At 41.7% G+C, this 22056-nt stretch overlaps 1 protein-coding gene across 11 annotated transcripts in view; it reads right to left on the reverse strand.

Annotated features, from left to right (window-relative positions):
* Positions 1-22056, reverse strand: part of LOC145344930 (DNA (cytosine-5)-methyltransferase 3A-like) — a 505928-nt gene that overhangs the window by 223248 nt on the left and 260624 nt on the right. For all 11 annotated transcript variants that reach the window (XR_013887006.1, XR_013887007.1, XM_080192264.1 and 8 more), the window contains 2 exons: positions 5180-5226; positions 1412-1558 (listed from right to left, as the gene is read on the reverse strand). Coding sequence is in view for 9 of the 11 variants with exons in the window: in XM_080192264.1 (XP_080048390.1) it covers positions 1412-1558; positions 5180-5226 (194 nt within the window). In the remaining 2 variants the exon portion in view is untranslated. The remainder of the gene's footprint in view (positions 1-1411; positions 1559-5179; positions 5227-22056) is intronic.

The following is a 22056-nucleotide window of genomic DNA, read 5'->3' on the forward strand; positions in this document are numbered from 1 at the left end:
CCATCATGACTATTCTGCTTTCCTGAATACACTGTGAGCTCACTGCAACCCCACATCACTTAAAATGCTAAGCATATAACACTCAACAAAAAAGTCTGCATCAGAGCAGCTCAAAGACTAGACAGTTACTGCTGCAGAGGTATTTCTTGGGAAATTAGAATCTTTTTCAAATATCTGAAACTGTATGAGCAAATTGTTGAATCATAGGATCAGGCAGCACACAACAGGCCCCTCAGCCCATCGAGTCCACACCAATACATTAGATTTTAATTGGAATCAGAACAGTTTAAAATCTTTTCTGTTGTTTGATTCCACTCTTTATTTAAATAGCCAGCATCAAGTTGTGCACTATTCTAAATAGTTCCAGGGCATTTTACCCTCATTCCTGAGTAATTTTAGTTACAGGTGACTGTTTCTTTCCATATTCTGTCACACCTGCAAACTGGAACAATGAAAACAAGACTTCACTTTGCTGCCAAATTACTGGAAAGAGTTCCCTGTTTTTTTTGTCCCTCACTTTCAAATCGGAAATAATTTATACAGAATTGTACCAGAACAATGCAATAACCTGTGTAGCATTAACAGGACTAAGCCACAGCAACCCTACAGATTCAAGTACATGTTGCTCTACTGCCACTCAGATTTATGTCGGGTTTACAAAGAATTAAAGCTCAAGTACAAAGGTCTAAGGTAGAAAATCCAGATTACAAGCTATGTATCCGGTGCTATTCCTTCCCTCGTCTTCTACAGTTATAAGAAAGATCTTCAATGAAATGTGAAACCATTCTTGAAGGTCACCCACAAATTGCTGACATCATCTTCGAGTAAAGTAAATCTGCAAGTAACGAGCATTAACGCACACGTACTCCTGAATTCATTTGAAGTTTGGACTTTAGTCAGATTTGCACCAGATTACATCATTATGGAGTCACAAAATATAGTCAACCAAATGACTGCCACAGCTGTTAAGAACCTTGTAGTATCCTCCTAACAGTCAGATGATCAGTATACTTCCAATTATGTGCCGCAAAATACTTGCAACTGATACTCAGTAACACCATCCTTTTCCACCGCATTAGAATACATGGAAATTCTGCATTGACACCAGAATTCAATGAAACTGTACAGAACCATTTAAAAAGCAGTTAGAAGGAGGGAATTAAAATATATCAATAAGGCATCTTGTCAGAGAGAATTTTTGATGTATTTGAACCCCCTTGGTTATGTCACTGTGTTGTAAATCTTGATTTTTTTTACTACTTGACATGTAAGCACAGGAGATGTGAAAATTGTCAGCCTATCTGAAAATTTCAGATTGTAATTTTCATCCTTTATTTAAATATAACTGCATTTTTAAAAGAGTTCAGATCTCTGCTGCTGTCCTCCAGTTTTATTCAAAGTGACAACTCACCTCCTTCTTCCATTTTGCAAGCCACTCATCTCTCTTCCTTTTGCTGATATAATAGGGATCGCCAGCCTGGAAAGTTATTCGCTGCATAGGTCTCTGACGTAGGCTACTCTCCCACCCTGACTGGCCACGACGTCGCCCCCTCGTTCCCTGTTCAAAAAACATGGATGTTGTTGACAATATTAGAAAACATTAATCAATAATTTATCTTTTATTCACCTCTACCTTCTAAATGAACGATTACTGAGTGAGAGTAGGCAGCTCTGGGTGCTACCAGCAGCTAGCTCCCTGTTGGATGGAGATGAAACTGGATGGAGGTGAAAGTTCATGTCAAACTACAGTCAAAAATGCTTTTATGAAAATTTATACAAAATATTGGCTACTGTGAAAAGGGTTAGGTAGCTAACTTTGGCTTGGGCATTTTGTTGAATTTTTTGATTTGATTTATTATTGTCATATATTTACAGTGAAAAGTACTGTTTCTTGCACACTATACAGACAAAACATACCGTTCACAGAGAAGGAAACAAGATAACGCAGAATGTAGTGTTACAGTCAGAGCAAGGGTGTAGAGAAAGAACAACTTAATATGAGGTAGGTAAAACAGTGAGCATTTCAGATTTTCCTGAACGCTGGCAAACAAACTAAAAATAAAGTTAGAACCTCTTCCAAGAATCATATCTGAGCACAAGGAGTTGAGGATTTCACTGTTTCTTTTAGAAAATGAAGTCAGTGGCAAGATTAAGATTTCATTTGGTCAATTAAACATGTGAGTAGTATGTTCAATGTTCAGCCTTTTTGGCTATATTCTGCACATTCTGATCCAACTACAAATGGGCTTTTGAAAAATAACGAGTAGGAGACAATGGCTGCAATTTTCTGGCTGTACACACCGCGGGATCTTCTGGTTCCAGTGACGATGCACCCCACTGCAGGTTTCCCGGCGGTGAGGGGTACCTTCCCATTGACAGCAGTGGGATCCTCAGGAAATAGCGCGCTGCCTCCTGCCGCAAGAAACATGCTGCAGGGAGGCCAGAGAACTCCCACCCCCGAGTATGTGGCTTATCAGTGAAGTGTCAGCCTTCCTTCACACTATGAGAGTGATCTTACCAGTTCATACTACTGGTTGATCATGCGGTGAGCCAATAAGATCGCGAGAGAGGTGAAAAAGCGGGTTTGTGCCCCGTTTCTCGCTCCACACAACCGGCACTGTGAAGCTGGTGTGATCAGCCTCATGTCCATCACGTACATTTCACATCTCTGAGTAAGACCTAATTTCAGTATGATTAGTGCACCCAGGATGGAATTGTCCAGGGTCACTTGTCTGAACAGTGTGGAGGTCCTCACCGGTGAGGATCACATACGGTCCCTGGTAGGTGTTGGCCTGGCTGGTGGGACCGGAGGCCATTGAGGCCCCCCAGATGGTCGAGGGCAGTGACATTACCACTACACCATCCATTCCCCTGTTGATATATTAACTTTTGTTGCCTGAAGGTTTAAAGAGAGGAGAATGCCTATTAAATACTGATTTTTGCGCCAGGGACAAATCTTTTAAAACAATATAAAGCACAGTTCAAGAAAACTCGGTTGGCAATGAACTGAGAAGGGCAAAAACTACTGTGCTGTCCTTGCCTTGGCTGAAATACAGTGGGATTATCAGTATCCAGCTAGGAACCTCATCTCCACAGAACTTGTCTGCATTTTGAATCCAAAGAGGCTGAGAAGAGAGGAAGAGCCCAAAGATTGATCCAGTTTTATTCTCCTCCATGCCAAAGCTCCCTTGGTGAGAACCTGCAAGCATCTACTGGGACTAGCAATCATCCTTCACATGATGGAGCAAGCCATTGACGATGTCAAAACCCATTATACTATCCATAAAGTCTTCTTTAACTGCCAATCTCTGCAGTGACACCCAGTTTGTCATTTGTTTATGTGTGCACTCTGGGTATTTTTAAATTGGATAGATGGTCACACTTACAGATTACAAATTGTATGCCGACCAGATTTTGTAAGATGTCTTTTAAAAAAGTTGGGTCGGATTCTCCCAAAAAAATTCTAAGTGTCGAAGTCATGTAAAAACTGGTGTAAATCCCGCTGGCTTTTTTCAGTGGGATTTTCAAAATAAATCTCCCACACTCTCGAGTGTGAATCATGCCTGAAATCGGTAGGTGAGGTCTATTTCCACTGGAGCGGCCAGCAGCATAGTGCTGCATGGACCACTGCGCATGTGCTGATCTGTCAAAGGGGAGATAGGCACATGTGCAGTAGTCCTGCACTGCTGGCCTCCTGGTTGCTGGCCAGCACCGCGACCCCTCATCGCTGGCTTACTGACTGCCCCCAGGCCCCACCACAGCGCATTGCTGGTCTCCCGGATGTGTCTAGGCCAGCCTCGACCCCTCCCAGCCTGCCTCAATCTCCCCCACCTCTAATTCCCAATCCCTATTTCCCCTACCCCACCCCAGCAGTCCCGATCTCCCCCCGACACCTCTTCGCAGCCCTGATCCTCCCTTCCACCCCACCAACCAGAGGTCCAGCCCCTATAGGCCCTGCCCCCTTGGCATTGCCTGATACTTGGTGGGCAGTGCCAAGGTGCCCCATTGGACATTGCCACTTTGTCCCTTGGGCAGTGCGTGGGGTCAGATTGGCACTGCCAAGCTGGCAATACCCAGAGGGCACTCCCCTCTTAGCCACAACCACCTGGGGGGGGGGGGGGGGGCGCAGGTTGGCCCCTCTCACTCCAGCAGGGCCGGGCAACCAGGTCTTTGCAAGTGGGGAGTTATTCTGAACCCTGCCGGAATGAAATACTCCTGGGGGGGTGGTGCGCGGGGTGAGGCTCGCAGACCCTGAGATTTCAGTGCCGATTTCTGCCGTGGAAGTGATGGCGCTGGAAATCTAGCACTTGGAGACTCGCTAACGCTGTATGCCCAGTGGACAGCATGCTAAATATCCTCCGCTTCAGTCTCCCTGCACACTGTGCTCCTAAAGCAGTGTAGGGAGCTGGACAAATCACCCCCATTTTGTTCTATAATAAAACAATCATTCTGAATTTATTGAAAGAAGCCTGGTTAAAGTCTCTTTTATTCTGGGTCTAATGGTAGCAAGGTAAATAATTGACATTTTGGTGAGTAAATTAAACACTTATGTTAATAGTGTGATCTTTGGAGGAGTGGGAGCTGGATTAACCGTGCGCTCTTCCCATCCCGGTCATAACAATTATGATGGTTTCAGATAGAAGCTACACATGAATTGATTGTTGCTGAACGCATGACGGTATATTTCACTTCTCTGATTAACAAAAATGGATGAATGATGTCCAGATTTTTTTTAAAAAAGTGTGCTCTGATACGTGCCCTGACATAAAGTGAAAATTACCAAGCTGATTTTATTGAAGTTCACATGACACATGCCTGAATGAACAATGGGAGTGAAGACAATGTTATAAAACCTTCAAGCTTTTCAGGTTTATGATATGAATCCAGAGATTATACTGCTTCATTTGACTGCCGTTCTAGCAAACCGTTATTTTGTAGATAATGGGATTTTTTTTTTTGCAAAATGGACTGTTGGTCCGCTCTCTTCTACTCTGCCTGGAATCATCCATTACATTACATCATTTAATAGGAAGGAAGTTACATAAACATTCTGACATGTTAAAAAAAAACCTACTGGGCTAAAACATCATGCAATCGGAATCAGGGTTCCAAGGATACTCACTACCCTGTATATACATATGTGTTTACGTTATATATAAGATGAAAGAAGGGGTATTACCTCTATTTTTACTGACTCCTGCTTTGATGTGGTGTTTTCTTCAGATCCTAAAGAAGTGAAAAAACATTCATGACTCTATAGAATTCTATCACCCAATATATTAGACATCAACAGAAGACACACAATAAGGCTAGGATTGTATCACTGGATTATAAACAGTTTGCCTTTACTTCTACATCTTTTTGAAATGTTATGTGTTTCTCCAGGTGGGAGATGAACAGCAGGCATTTTGCATAACTATAATTTTCCAAAGAAAAAATGAGTGACTTGCACAATTGAGGACTCCTGGTTCCCTAATAAGCCTTATATCTATGGTATTAGCTTCACTGCTAATAATGGGAATACGGCTGGTAGTGTGAATTCCCAACCATTTCAAAAAAAATTTCTTCTCTCCTTTTTGATCATTTCACCCGAGAAGTCAGCATATGTTTCTCCAAGACTTTCAAGTGGTCTCTTACACAGCAGGATTGATAGACGGGGAAAATCAACCTTTTCAGCTGTAGTAATATGGTAGAATTGTGTATTCACAATGACAGCCCTTTCTCACAGTCCTGTTGTCAAGGCAACCCAGCTGTCCCAAATGCCTCATAACGCCTCTTTTTCAGGAAGGTTGGCTGCATTAAGTGCCAGCGAGATGCTTAACTGGGCGGTAGCGGGGCTTTCTCAGCATTAGCACGGGGGAGATGGTCGCTATTGCTGGTTCTACATCCACCTGAGGCTTAGGGTCACCATGGACCCAATGAGAAATGAATGATAGAGTCCCAAGGAGCAAGGGGAGGTGGTTGTCAGCAAGAGCAGAGGCCTGCCTCTGAGTGGGCCACCTCCTTCCCAATCCTAGTTCCCTCAATAAGCCCCCACCCCCAACCTCAAACCCCCACCACCCCCTCCAGATGCCAGTAAGCAAACAGACCAGGCTTCACATATGGCACATCCCCCATCAGCTACTGGGTCTAGCAGCAGCAGGATGCGAACCTTAAATGGACATTAAATTGCCCACTTAAGGGCCCAACTGGCGACAGGATAGATATGCAGTCCATGGGCTTCCTATTCATTTACTCAATTGGGGCATTGACAGGAATGCTGCAACGTTCCCACCAGCCTGATTAAACACGTCACCAAACATATCATAGAAGAGGGCATTCAATTATGCTCCAGGAGACACTTAACAGAGGAATATGAAACATTCCGGCCATTTGTATTCAGCACTCTCTCAAAGGATGCCATCATCATGAAATAGCATTTGGAAAAAAGGTTTTTTCTCTTTTTACAAAAATGAATTGCACTGATATGTCAAAATACACCATAACACTGCAATTGAAATGATAAACAGCCCTCATAGCACCATTTCTTCTACAAACATTAACAAAACTCAATGGGCACTCATGAAAATGGTCTGAAGTTATGGAGTGCATTGCCAGAGAAGATAACTGAAGTATAAATGGGTTCTAAATTGAATGCTTTCTTTTATGCATGATCCCCAATGCTTTTTCTTCTCAGGAACACATCCCATTTTTATTTAGAACCTACTTACAGTTGACACCTCAGTTGCTTACTTGAACATATTATTTATTCTCCAGCAAAATGTAAGTCAGAGCATTTTCTTTTATGCATGATCCCCAATCCTTTCTCTTCTCAGGAACACATCCTATCTCTGATTTATACAACACCTTAAGCATCCTTAGGACATCCCCAATGCTGAGCAATTACTTTTGAGGTCTTGTTACTGTCTCCATCTTTGGCAGGTGATTTGTAAAAGCAGTTAAAGCGCTGGCGTTGATTAAGAGAAGAATGTTGGTTAGGCCTTTGGCAGAAATCCCCCAATTTTCCTTGAATGGTGCTGTGGCATATTTTGCATTGATCAGAGCTCACAGATGAGGCTCTGGTTTAAAGTCTCATTTGTAGGATAGCAGCTCTGAGAATGCGGTAAATACTCTCTCAGAACTGCACTAAATTACCAGCCTGGATTATTCCTGGAACAAGACTTGAAGCCACTGCCTTACGACTCAAAGATAAGAAAGCTACCACTTAACCAAAACTGACACAAAGCCTCTTGGTGACACTCATTTATCCACAAGGACTGTGCTTTTAGTTAGGGGCAGTGGCACAGTGATATTGTCACTGGACTAGTAATCTGCAGACCCAGAGCAAAATTTGGGGACCTGGGTTGAAATCCTATCATGTCAGATGGTGAAGTCTGAATTCAATAAAAGTCTGGATTTAAAAATCTAATGATGATCATGATATTATTGTCAATTGTTGAAAAACACCATCTGGTTCACTGATGTCCTTTAGGGAAGGAAATCTGCTGTCTTTGCCTGGTCTGACCTGCATGTGACTCCAAATCCATAGCAATGTGGTTGACTCTCAAATGCCCTTTGAAATGGAGGGTAGTTAGGAATGGGCTGTAAATGCGATGCTCATATCTCATAAAATTAATTTTTAAAAAGTTGCCCTTTAAGGCGGAATGTACAAGTGAATAAAGCCTCAGAATTCTTATGGCATGGAAGGTCCAAATGAACTAATAACCATAAAATTTATACCCACACCTGTTTACTTCCTTAATTTAAAATGGATGAGTTGTGGACCAGTGGGTAAGTTAATTGCCTTCAGTGCTGCTGAGCAGGAAAGGCCTTGCTGAATTAGCTGATCCCACTCATGTGTTAATGAGGACAATATAATTGACCTCAGAGACCCAAGAGGCTTTCGTTCTCCATTTACCAATTGCTGGAAAGTATCTGTAGGTATTAGGTATGACCAGCATCAAGCTCCTTTGAGATTCCTCCAAACTGCTCTAGATACTTCATATTCAGGTTCACATAAAGACTGGTCACTTGTAGAGCTGTTATATGCCAATGAAAGGGTCTCCCAGTTGTGAGCGATTGTATTTCGGGGAAGAAGCAAGACAAGAGAGATGGAAAATATAAGTGACTGCATTTAGGGCCAGAAGAGGCCCAGGCAGCATATTTTATATAATTGTTTTTACAGGTTTCCATATGAGTCAGGAAGAGCACTCTTGCTCCTCTATATCCCACAAAGAAACCTTAAACCTTTCCTGACTGCTCACTTTTCCTTGTTCCTGGCAGCTAAAACTAAACCCCAATAGTCAGAGCAGTAATATTTACAGCAGCCTATTAGAGATGCAAATATATGTCCTAGCCTAGCTTGTTCAACCTATGTGTGTTCACGTTCTGACAGTGGGAGATACCACGGAAGAGAACATTCAAAGTAAATAAAATTTGCTAATGCACAGGCTGGTTTTAAAAGGAGTACAGGATATATGGCATGCAAAAGTTGGAACTTGGTGGGAGTTGGAATTCTCTGGTGAGTATATCTTACGCTGAAATTTAGTTCAAAATTTAAACTTAACTGACAACTTGAAAAACTGTAAAAGGAACTGCTATTTAGTGAACAGGTATTACCTGTCAAGGCCATTTAACTATTAATTGTCTATAAGTGATTGCCTGATGAAACAGAAATTGCTGGGAAACTCAGCAGGTCTGGCAGCACCTGTACAGAGAGACAGGCAGAGTTAATGTTTCAAGTCAAATATGACTCCGCTTTGTTCCAGGTCAGACAGACTTTTGTTTGAGAAGGAGCCAAAGGTTGGGGCAAGCTTGGTGCCAAACGACTTACTACTGCTCCTATATCTTGTGTTATTGTGTTCACTTTATGAAAATAATAATATCTAGGTTTGGAGCAAACTGACTCACAATAGTAATGTCAAGGGATATAGGAGAGCATGGGAAATTGATGTTGAGATAAAGGATCAGCCATGATCATATTGAATGGCATAGCAGGCTCAAAGGGACAAATGGCCTACTCCTGTTTCCATTTTCTATGTTTGAATGTTACACAATGCTTGATAATTCCTCATTTTCTCACTTATATAATAATAAAAGTTACATTATTTTAGTATGTTTCTCCATGGTGTCACTCCAAATTGTACTGTGGATGATAAATTCACTGATCCTGCGTATCCACAGGGGAGATATGTTTGTAAGGGAGTGGAGATCCGAATGCTGGGGTTACATTCTTTCTGGAGACACATGATTCATGAGCTACTCCTTCCCCTGCATCTCTCTCTACACATTCATTTCTTTTGTAGAATCCTGGAATTTATGGATACCTTGAAATTATACTCCTCCCTTTTTGATTATTCCATGATGTCCCTCAAATCAAGCTTCCGGTTCAGAAAAACAGAGCAATCTCAATGAGCAAAATAATAAATAACAACCTGTGGAACTGTGTTGGCAGCTTCCTTCCTCCTAAAGAGTTTTAATCTGTCAGCTGACAATAACACTATTGACCCCCTTGTCCTACTTTAGTGACTCTCCTCCACTTCCATGGCACCTCATAGCTCTACTCTCACCTGTTAGTGTAGAGGGATAATAGGGTTGAAAGCAAATTACTGCAGATGCTGGAATCTAAAACCAAAAGAGAAAATGCTGGAAAATCTCAGCAGGTCTGGCAGCATCTGTAAGGAGAGAAAAGAGTTGACATTTTGAGTCCAGACAACCCTTTATCAAAGCTTTGACAAAGGGTCGTCTGAACTTGAAACGTCAGCTCTTTTCTCTCCTTACAAATGCTGCCAAACTTGCTGAGATTTTCCAGCATTTTCTCTAACAATAAGGTTGATTCTGTAATCCACACTCTCATAAATCTCATAAGCATGCCTTTGTCTTTCTCCAAAAACATCTCTTCCCATAGCCACATGATCACATGTGGTTTACTTCAGAGCTTTATCATTTATCTTCATCATTGATTTGCTCGCCCATGAAAATGTTAGCTAAAAACACAATATCAACTTCTAAATGTGTGTGAATGATTCTTCTCAAAATCTCTTTGTCCATTCAATCAACTTCTAAAGCATCACTACTGTTTCTTCCTGATTGCTTCACATTAGAAGCTGGGTGAGATGTAACATCCTCCAGCTAAAAGTTGGTTAAATTGATATTATCCTCTTTGACCCCCCCCCAAAACACATATGTACCTCTTCTAGCCTTGATTCCAACAATCTCACCAGTTTCCCAGTGGTGTGAAACCTTACACTAAACCTCAATGATCAGCTCCCTGCACCATATCCAATCCATCAGCAAGATAGCCTTCATTCATTACTAAAGCATACTTGAATCAATTTCTGCATCTCTCCTTTGCTTTCTTTATTAAATCATGGTTTGATTTCTACAGGGCTGTTTTATTAATAAAACTGAGAGTTTATTCATTGTCTAAGATCCTTGAAATTAAGATAAATTCTCCTTAATTTCCAAGAGTGATATTTTCTCATCAACATCCATAGAAAAACAGAATACAGTAAAAGAATTAAAGAAACAGCTCAGCACTTACTCAATGATGTATAATTGAACATATCATTGGTGCACAGAAAGTACTTTCAGCCAGCATTGAAAATTCACAAGGTTTCTAATACACAAAGCAGTGTTGTGTACTGGAAAACTCACCCTCCATTTCCTGCTCTGTACTTTGTAATACTGATTGAGTTCTACCTATTGCCTGGATAGCCGCCAAGAGAAACACAGCATCACAGCTGTAAGTACAGTGCAAACAAGGGGCTGTATGTACAGGTCTTTAGACTTCAGTAGCTCTCTAAGCTCTCATTGATTTTTTCTAAAATTATGCTCCAACCTTCTAAAAATGACAGTAAGTATTTTTTAAAGTGCTGATATAATGTATTTTTAATAATATATCAATGCAAAATCACTGCCAAAAATTGCTTGCAATATTTTGTGAAAATGACAAAATATAGATTTAAATGAACACTGGTGAGACCTGGAATTCCTTTTGGAAAATGGATACCTGATTTTCCACTTTTGCTTGCACACTTTGAAGTGTAACATAGGGTGCTTTCATATCCAACTTACAGTCTGAGAACACAAGGAAATAGAAATAAGATAAGGCCTTCCATTCATCCACGTCAACCTGCCTCTTTTGGGGCCTGCCAAAATCATTTTTATCTCTCTCCTGAATTGGCATCAAGCCCAGATCCCTCCACCGCCTGATGAATTATGAATATGATGTTTTTTCTCTCAGGGTAGAATCGAGTTGGCATACACTGGGCTGAATGTTTTTTTTACAAGTTAACAAATCTTAAGTTGTTCACCTACATAACAACAGTACCCAGCTTTGCTGCTAGCTTCATCTCGTGCTCCCTGACCACCTGCTCCTTCAGAAGGCCTCTCTGTGCAGTCAAGTTGTATAACCTGCAGGAGATTAGTTAATTCTTTGCTACCACAGTGAACTTAAGCTGCAATATATTACCAGATTTTCAGGAAGCCGAAGATTGGTTTGGCCACATGTAACTTAAGACATCACTATTCACTTCATATTGTAGGCCTTCTTAAAGCATAGCTATGATCCAGGGGTTAATATGTATCCTCAATATCTAAAGATAATGACAGATGAGGAAAGCCGTTTGTCCCATCTCAATCGTCTGGACAAAAACCCTACACTGGTCAACTGCAGTATACACCTAATTTTTTCTGAAATAATCCCAAGGTTTTGTGCCGTCTTGATCTCCTGATATTTTATTGGGTAAAGACATATCCTTGTTCAATTCTGAGTCCACTGTGCTTTACTGGCTGTAATACTCAGTCTGTCCTTATTCCCTGAAGATTCACTGGGCACAGGTCAAATTATCTGACTGTCCATTCCAGGTGTCGATTGCTATGATGAACTTAGCTTACCTCAGTCCAAATGGAGCTGAAACTCTCTTCAATATCTTTGTCTCCTCCAGACCAAACTACACCAATGATGTCCTGGCTGACCTTCCATTCCCCACTTTTTGGAGACTCATCTAAACCAAGTCCCATTTATTCATCACTACTTTCATTCTGACAAACATTAGCTCTTAGATCCCAAACACATTCAATTTAAAATTATTCTGGTGATTAAATTCTTTTATGGCCTTGCTCCTCCTTAACTCTCCTCCAGCCCAGAATGTCTGCACTCCACTGTATTTGCATTCCTTTGACTCTGATCTTGTGCGTTGCCTTTGCCCACCATTGGAAGCACAGCGTGTGGTACATGCTCCGGGATTCCTTCCTTAAAACCTTCCATTTTTCCACTTGTCTTTCCTCTTTTAGAACCACCTTTCGAATCCATCATTTTATCAACCATTTGGCTAGCTCATCCTGATATCTCTTTCTCTAGTTTGCTCTTTGATTTTTCTTTATGCGTCTGTGATGCATTTTGGGGCAATTTTTCTATGTTAAAGGCACCATATAAATGTACAGTTTTATTGTTATTCTGGTAAATTTATCTTGAAACTGTGCACCTTCATGCTATTTTTGTGCCTTAGTTTAATGTAATATTCTGAATTTACATTTTCCATAACCTTGACTATCCATCAGCCTTCTGCTTTAAGTAACATTCAGATATGATCTCATTGAATGGCTCATTGATGGGCCACTGGCTTACATTTTATGAACGCATTAAAATGAATGTATCACAACTGCTGCAAGGGAAATAGACTTTAATATCTGTTACATATTGCAGTTGGTCATGGTCCATCTGAAAACTCACCCAATGGATTTCCCTTGAGCCCTTGAAAACGTTGCCATCCAGTGCAGGAGTTTGGATGGGCATGAGTGCTATTAACAATGTCTACAATACAGGGAGGTGGTGGCTCAGTGGACTTGACTCATAATCCAGAAACCCAGGATAATGCTCTGGGGACCCAGGTTTGAATCCTGCTATTGCAGATGGTGAAATTTGAATTGAATAAAAAAATCTGGAATTAAAAGTCTAATGATGACCATGAAACCATTGTTGATTGCTGTAAAAACCCATCTGGTTCACTAATGTCCTTTAGGGGAGGAAATCTACCATCCTTACCTGGTCAGGCATACGTGTGACTCCAGACCCAACGCAATGTGGTTGACTCTTAAAAACTGCTCTCAGGGATGGGCAATAAATGTTGTATTTGCCAGTGATGCCCACATCCCATGAAAGAGCAAAGAAAAAAATACAATTTGTGGAATACTGGCATCAGAAAAAAAATGCAGTCCCTTTCACGCTGTTGCTTGCTTTATGTGAGAGAACAGTAATGAGTTAGCTCTGATGGACAACACATCTATCAGCTCTATTGTATGCACCATGGTTCATTAGACATACAGTCCCTACACTAGCTTAGAATGAACTGAAGGCATTAAAATCACAGCCGCAGTTACCTTTACAGCCACTGGTAGAACTGTCCTTGTGGATAATCTTGTCTGTAGCTGAGGTGTAAAAATATAACATATTACTGTCACTGCTTCCCTGGTGAATTGGCAACTGCAATGGTTGATTTTCTCAGGCATTCCAGGTAGCTGTTCCTGGATATGCAGACAAAGCTATATTTGGTAGGACCATCACCTCAGGTGTGAAACAGCTGTCTCTGATCTCTCCTCAGGTCCTCATATTTCATCTCTACCTCCAATGCCAGAAATCTACATTCTAAAATTTAACTCTCAGAAATTCCAAAATTGCATACATCAGAAATCCAGGAGTGATTAAATTGGGTGACAGACTAAAACACAGAGCAAAACAACAGCAATGTAAATCTTGGGATGAAAAGTCCCAGCACATCCAAAAGAAGTCATCTTCTGAAGGCCAGAGAGGACCTCTCGTTCATCACCCAATCCGCACAGGTTACTTCAACTCACAGCGAATTCCAGGAAGGGAAAACAGAAAACCTTACCACAGAGGGCTTTATCCATATCCATGTTATTTCCAGGCCCTTAATTAAGCTCTAGCACATTTCATGCAAGAATATTTTAAGATTGATCTAATGTCCTGAAGGGAAAAAAAGAGGCTTGGAGTAAATCAGGTAATTCAAAGATCGTGCAACGATCTTTGCCTATGCGTACACATTCCACACGAATGAGAGTCAGCTCAGCAATCAGAAGATTGGCCTTCGTCCCTCTGGATAAATGCCAAGTAACTAATTTTCTTGAAGGAGTGAAGAATTTTATTATATAAATACTTGATTTACTGGAGCAATAGGGGGAGATTCTTTGCGTCTGCATTCAGGATAACTGGATCAGTTGGGTGCAGTGAACATCAAAAAACGCACACCCACATAAAACAGTTCACTTCACTTTCTTTCTATTAACTGAAATGGAGGGAGAATCAGGTAGCTTCCTTTGCAATGACCTGCTCCTGTTTTTCTCCAGTAACAGTGTCTCCTGCAACGCAAGATGGCCATGTAAGATGGCTGCCGATACACTATGAAAATCAATGATGTCTTTGGCTGGAGTCAAAGTGCCTTCAAACTTTGTCTTTTCAATAAAAGCTTCTGTGGGGGTTTATAAGCTAAATAATTTGGATACAAACATTACAATTGCATTCAAATCACTAAAAACCTGTATTTATAGATGCTGCTTTTATATGTCTCTGCATTACATTAAATTCTTTACCATCTGATTATGTATGAATTTTACAAATAACCTATAGTGAAATGCAGAATTTTAAGCTTTTATATTCAACGCCTGAAGGCTTTCAAGCTGATCTGCATATGTTTTTGAATTGTTCCATATGAAAGTACATTGATGCTTTAATATCTAGAAAATGATGGAATTACATAGAGATTTGCCAGATGGATGACAACTATTGTTTTAATTTAAGAACGCACAATATTCATTATTCTTTTCATTATCTAAGTATCAGTGATATGAATTCTGATCTCCGCTGTCACGGAAGGAAACAGCACAACTGCACGTGTACCATGTTGGCAGCATATGCAGCTCTCTGTTAATTGTGGTGCTGAGGGGTTTTGTTGCACTTGGACAGAGATCCAGGAAAAGCTTCCTCATTGTGCATTGTCTTCATGTATTTCACAGTCTAAAACCAGCAGCTGACACACTAGAGTGAAGTGCCACAAACTTCAGACCCTCACACTTTTTAAGGCCATTGCCGTGAGTTTTTACAGGTCAATTATAGGTTTTTCTCTCCCATCCTTACCTAAACTGCACTTGGTATTTGCCTCTGTCTTAATCTGTCTGTATTTTACTTTCAGACACGAGTATGGCTCATGAAAATAATAATTGATTAACAATAAATTTTAAGGTTCTGAATTATTCAAGGAACTCCCAAACTAGGAGGCGACATAAAGTCTTAATCTAGTGGATTCTTCAAATGGATTATAAATTACTTTATAAGTTGCTCACTACCAAATTTCTTTCTGGCTGAAAAATGCTTCACTCATCTTAACGATACAATAGGTGGGACGAGACGCTACGGCTAAGTCGCTATTTCAGCAAGACATTGAAATGATGGTCCAAAGCCATTCTTAATGTTCAGAATGATTCATCTGGGAAATAGTCAAAGATAAGGCCACTTATTGGGTTGCAGAGGTGGGGTCAGGGTGGTGGTTGGGAATAGGGGGGGGGTAGTTAGGAATGGGTGGTAGTCAGGGTGGGGAGATGGGGGGGTTTCAGTCAGGGGGGTGGGGATAATTGGGGTCAGGAGGGGGGTCAAGGGACTGGGGTGAACTGTGGGGCTATATTAGGGGCGGCAACCAGATGGTTGGGATGTTGTGGTTAGTTGGGGGCTGGGGATAGTTGAATGATCAGGTGGTCGGTCGGGCAATAATCAGGTAGTGATGGGGTGGGTAGTTGGGTGAAGGTCTGAAGTTTGTGGCACTTCACTCTAGTGTGTCAGCTGCGGGTTTTAGACTGTGAAATACATGAAGACAATGCACAATGGGTGATTGCTGTTGGACTGATTGGGAGTGGAGGAGTACTCAAGAGTGTGGGGGGTAGTCAGGTGGCAAAGGGGTGGGTAGTCCAGGCTGGATAGATGAGGATTAGTTGGAATGGTGAGAAATCAGGTGGTTGGCGGGCTGCAGTGATCATGGGCTGGTTGGGGCAGTTGTTGGTTCAGTAAATGAGGGAGTAGTCAAATGGGGTCCAATGGGAAATTGGAGGGTCAGTCGTATATTACACAGAAATTACAGGGGTTTTAATCCTTCCAACTTTTCTGTTCAATGATTCGGAACCATCACTCTAACTCAGAGTTTTGAAGGCTTCCAGATGCAAGGGAATTGTCCAACAGGAGTTGAAATTTCCTGAGCAATCTCAAGTAGACAGTGCATGGGGACCATCCCCTGTGCATTTTCTGGGCTATCTCCAGGGTACAACAACCAGAGACCAGAAGCTCTGGGCTTCTGGGTCCCACAAATTCCCTGGAATTCCCCCACGTATTCTCGGTTGGGAGGCTTCCCAGCCTTCTGTCTCACTTGGCATTTAGTATCTGAATGTTGCAGCAGAAGAATGACGGCATAAATCTGCCAAAATACCCCTGGTGCAAAGCATATGGAAGGGTGCAAGGGCAGCAGCAGCCAAATGCTCTTGATGCCAACAACCAAGAGGGTAGCTTCAGGTCTCTCAAGCTCACTGCTAAGCTCTTGTTTTCTGTCTGTCTTCCAATGGATGGTTCAGCAAAAGGTTAATCATCAGCCAGAAGGGCATGTAGCCATACAAATGATGATGCCATCATTCAAATAAGATGTTGGATTCCTCAGAGCTTGTCCACTATCAACAACACCCAAGTCAGGAGGATAATGAAATACTCTCCACCTGCCTGGATGAGTGCAGCTCCAACAACACTCAAGAGGAAAATCATCCAAAACAAGTCAGCCTGCTTATTCAGCATCCAATCCACCACGTTCAACATTCACTCTGTGCAGCACCAATAACATGCAGTGGCAGCAGTGTGCACCATCTACAAGTTGTACTATGGCAACTCACCAAGGCTCCTTTAACAGTAACTCCCAAACCTTTGACTTCTACCACCCAGAAGGAACAGGGCAACAGATGCATGGGAACACCACTAACTGCAATTTCCCCTTCACATCACTCATTATCGTGTCTTGGAACTATGTCAACTTTCTTTTACCATCCAAAGTCAAAATCATAGAAGTCCCTTGCCAACAGCACCGTAGTCTATCAAGACCACATGGACTTGCAATGGTTTAAGAAAGTGACTTACTACCAACTTTTCAAGGACAATTAGGGATGGGCAATAAATGCTGGCCTTGCGATAATGTTTACATCCCAAACAAATTAAAAACAATTTCTCAAGTGGAGATGCAGCAGATTCATGGAAATGGAACAAAGGAATACCCTCAGCACAGGAAGTCTCAGTGGCTTTTACATTGACTTTGCTCTTTTTAAGTTAAGGATAGATTAACATTAGAAGTTCTGTCAGCTCATTCTAGTTCCCTCAAAAAGGTCAAGCTCGCAAGTATAGATACCTTCCCAAAACAATTACAAGCATTAAACACAATCCAAAAACAAATTCTGTTGTTTAAATTTATCGACTGTCCCTCAAATATGTTGGCTGAAAATCTCCCGTCTCTCCCACCACAGGAATTCTACCAGGCGAGACAGAAAATTCTGCAGACCACTTATAGGTCTGTTGAGGTAAGGTAGGACTCTTTGGTCTTGGGGTGCGTGCGGCCGGAGAATCCCGCCTGTCATCTTTTCAGATTTACTAGTTTGTATAATGGGTCTTCAGGAAATGGAACGGATGGATTCTCGACCCACAGATTTTTGGACACATGGGCCAACATGTCCCATGAGATAGTGGGGTTTGGAGTATAGGTTTCCCTTTCTTTTTTTCCTCTTTTGCAGTTGCTCTGCCTGATGCACCTTAATGGACAAGTTGTCGTCATTTTGAACAACTGTTAGCAAACTCCTCTTGGTCATTGACGCGTTTTCTTTTTCCTCTCCTAGAATGCTCGGCTAAAACATAAACTGGAAAATGGGGCATGGCTTTTTTTGAAACCACTGGGCTTTCTAGACCAAGGTCAAATGGGAAAATACTTTTTCCTCACAGGGTGGTGTCTCTCCTAAGGATAACAATGCTATCTGCCGATGCTAGAAAGAACATTTCCAACAACTAGTCATAGGGTTTTACAGCACAAAAAGAGGCCCTTCAGCCCACTGTGTCTGCACCTGTTAAACTCAATCCAAACCAACTCCTCAACTGTGAACCCACAGTGGCAAGTGATACTCCTCAGATTATTCCCAAGGACCCTGTGGTGGAATCCACCATTGATGGAAGAACTGCAACAAACAATCAAACAGATGAAAAACAACAAAGCCAGCGGCCCTGATGATATTCCAGCTGAGATCTTCAATGATAGGGTTTTGCTCACATCAAGACTCCATATACTCATCCTGCTTGAACTTATAGTAGCCAGCGCTTTTCAATCTAAATAATTAATTTCAGATTTTCCCCTGGACATCAGATTAACCTATTCAGGATGTCTCACCTCTGAGAGATTGAGGCAATTTGCTCTTTTGAGGATAAAACAGTGTGCATGGCCAGGAAAGTAAGTTTACTGGGTGACTTCAGTCGAAGAGAACAAAGAGCAAAGAAAATACTGCACAGGGACAGACCCTTTGGCCCTCCATTCTCATGCCAATCATGATACCCATCTAAACTAAAAAAAAACCCTGCTGCCCTTTCTTGGTCTGTATCCCTCTATTCCCTCCCTATTCATGTACCCATCCAGATGCCTCTTAAATGTTACTAATAAACCTGATAAAAACTTGAAAAAATCTCAGTGAATTAGAATCAATGCTATGGGCCTTTGCTGGTGGGTTTACAAGCTGGGGGCCCAGTAAAATTCTCTGAGTGGCATTCCCAGCGTGGTCCTGCCCGTCCTCACCTGCCAGAAATTTTAAAGGAATACAAGTGAGGTTTGGGGCCCATCCTTGCCCCAATTAGGGCTCTTAAATGACCAATTATTGGGCACCTAAAGGTTGTTTCCACCCCTCCCCCCCCAGCCCACAATTTTGAGGTCGGTGGGAGGAGATCAGGGACAGGGGAAGCCCTGCAGGTTAGTCTGCTTTGACCTTGGGGCCACATTCTTGATTGTCTTACTCACGCCCTCCAAAATATGTCCCATCCAGGTGTTCTCCCCCTCCCCCCAACCTGCAGAGTCCTTACTCCTGTCTCCACTGCAAGCCCCCCGATCCAATCAGATGGGCCTGTGTGAAGGGTGGAAGTCCCACTTCCAGCACAATAATATTCCATAGACTGTCCACACTCGTGGCGATACATTCTCCGCTGGCTTTGTAAAACCCCACCGCCCAAAGAAATCCTGCTTTGGGTTGGATGTCTGCTTTTTTTGTGATCCAGTGTATCGAGGATGTTACAAGAGTTCAGTAAATGAGTTCAGTAACTCTGAAAACGTACAAAATATAGAAATTGTGGCACCCATAAAGTGATAATCTAACCTGCCCTGGTAATCAGAAATATTGAAGAAGTCAACGACGTAACTTTATAATTCAGCAAAATGAAGGGGGCAAATGAAAATAAACCAAGTAGGTTGTTGAACAACACTCAGTAAAAAGCTAATGGAATGACTGCAAAGATACGCACTGGGAATTTGCTTTGAAGCATTAGGGGTTTTCCCAATGGACAACTTCAGCAATAGACTGACAGAAAGCTTGGCTAGATCTGGAAACAGAGTTTCTGACCTCTCAGGGAACTTATTAGCTTGGAGACCCATGAGGGGAATTCCCAGTTACAATGTTCAACATTCAGGACAAATACGTCCTCAAAACTAAAACTCCAGAGCAGGTAAAGATGATGCTCGAAGGATTCACAAACATAGTAAAAGTGAGTTAAGAAGTAACTTATCCTGCACCAATCCAGCTGCAAGGCAGTGAAAGTATTCCAATGGGATGAATATAAAAAAAGAACTAAAAGTTCAACAGAGTGATGCATTGGTTTTTGGGAATAAACTTGAGGATGGTCGTCATAACAATAACCAAGTTAATAGCAGTTAGCCTGGATTGAAAAGGTGAAAAACCCTGATTAACCAGCACCTTGATTTCTTCGAGGAACTGACAATCCAAGCAAACAATTACAGTCCCAATGAGTTAGGCTCCTGAACTTCAAAAAGGGGTTCAATGAAATTGAAAGCTACAAAAAAAGACAACCAAGTAACTTTTAATACACTCAAAATGTTAGCAGTCCAAGGAGGGAGAGGTTTATCTTTATGGTTGGGTTAACATCATGAAAAGCTGTTAACTAAATTGAAAGTTATGACGATTCACAGTAAATTCTGGAAATGTACGATGGATAACCAACAATGAATAAATACTCTTTAGAGGAGTTACGTTGGAACTGAAGGAATAGTAACTACAGTGCCCTGGGACTTAGAGCTGGGACTATTACTATTTCTAAACCATACAAATGGTCTAGAGTTAGAAACTCATTCCAGCTTGCAGCTGAAACCAAGCCAGGAGAAACAATGGAACTAGAGGAGGCAGAATGAGTTGGGATAAAATATCCAAATTGACAGAACAATAGCAGATGAAATTTAATGAGAAAAGTGTAACGTGCTATACACAGGAAAGAAAAATAAACAATTGTTTCACCAATGGTGTGCATCTGGCTCACAGTCTGATGAGTCCCTGCAGATTCTATGCCAAATTTGTCCAACCAATAGCGAGCAGCACTGAACAAAGCCAATAAGATGTTGAGTCACAGCCAAAACAGCAGAGTAAAAGTCAGAGGAGGTAATGATCAAATGTTATAATTTGTAGCTGGATAGACCACAGCTTGAATATTACATCTAACTTGGACTACGGAGAAATAGCAGAGATATTCAAATGCTGGAGGTAATGCAGAGACGAGTGACCACACTAATCCCCAGTGCCTGAACGCTGAAGAAAAGCTGGATTTTCAGCCAAGAAAGGAGGTGACTGAGAGATAATCCAACAGATATTTAAAAGATTGTTAATAGCCTTAATAGAGTCAATGCTGAATATTACTTTATATTCAGTTGTCTAAGTAGAAATATCAGACACATATTGAAACTAACAATAGATAACTTCTGGCAGGAGATCGTTGCTCACTGAAGTGTGTTCAATTTGTGGAATGGAGGAGAAAACATCTGGAATAATTTCAAAGACAATTGGATACTACAGGAAGTGGGACTGGTGCAGGATGTCACTAGTGGGCTGAATGGCCTTCCACATAGATAATTATTTTGTGAAAGGTGTGTGGAAATCATGTGATCGCTGCCTCCATTATGTATCTAGTCTTTTGATTTATCCATGGAAATTGCATGACTACTTCCCGAATCAATGAAGCTATTAACACAGGTCAAATTCTTTTATTCTCCAATGAGCAATGCAGCTTGCTTTTTGTCTAAGTCCACTCCACTAACCTGGCCAAGGCTGTGCCTAATGTCCCTGCCATTGCCAAGGGGTAAATTCCTAGTCACAATTATAAGAACATAAGAACATAAGAAATAGGAGCAGGAGTAGGCCATCTAGCCCTTCGAGCCTGCCCCGCCATTCAATAAGATCATGGCTGATCTGTTGTAGCTCAGTTCCACTTTCCCGCCCTCTCCCCATAACCCTTAATCCCCTCTCTTATCAAGAACCCATCAACCCGCTTCTTAAAAATATTTAGCGAGGCAGCCTCCACCACTTCAACGGGCAGAGAATTCCAGAGATTCACCACCCTTTGAGTGAAGAAGTTCCTCCTCAACTCCGTTCTAAACCGCCTCCCCTTTATCTTGAGGCTGTGCCCCCTAGTCCTACTGTCTTTTTTGAGCGGGAAGAGTCTCTCCACCTCTATCCTATCCATCCCATTCATCATCTTATACGTCTCAATGAGATCTCCCCTCATTCTTCTAAACTCTAACGAGTACAAGCCTAGTTTATTCAGCCTCTCCTCATAGCTCAATCCAGAGGATCCTGTATCTCAAAGCTTTTGTGCTTTTCTACTTCCAGCTTCTGACTTACACCAAGTCCCCACTGGTGATATTTTATTCTGTCTCTGCAGCTGCACCTCTTTCTTACCTGCCTGAGTATTGATATTTCTTTCAACAGTCATACACTTTCCCAAACCATTCT

The sequence above is a fragment of the Carcharhinus amblyrhynchos genome, chromosome 7 (genome assembly GCF_965287045.1).
Source record: "Carcharhinus amblyrhynchos chromosome 7, sCarAmb.v2.hapA, whole genome shotgun sequence".
Classification (NCBI taxonomy): Eukaryota; Metazoa; Chordata; class Chondrichthyes; order Carcharhiniformes; family Carcharhinidae; genus Carcharhinus; species Carcharhinus amblyrhynchos.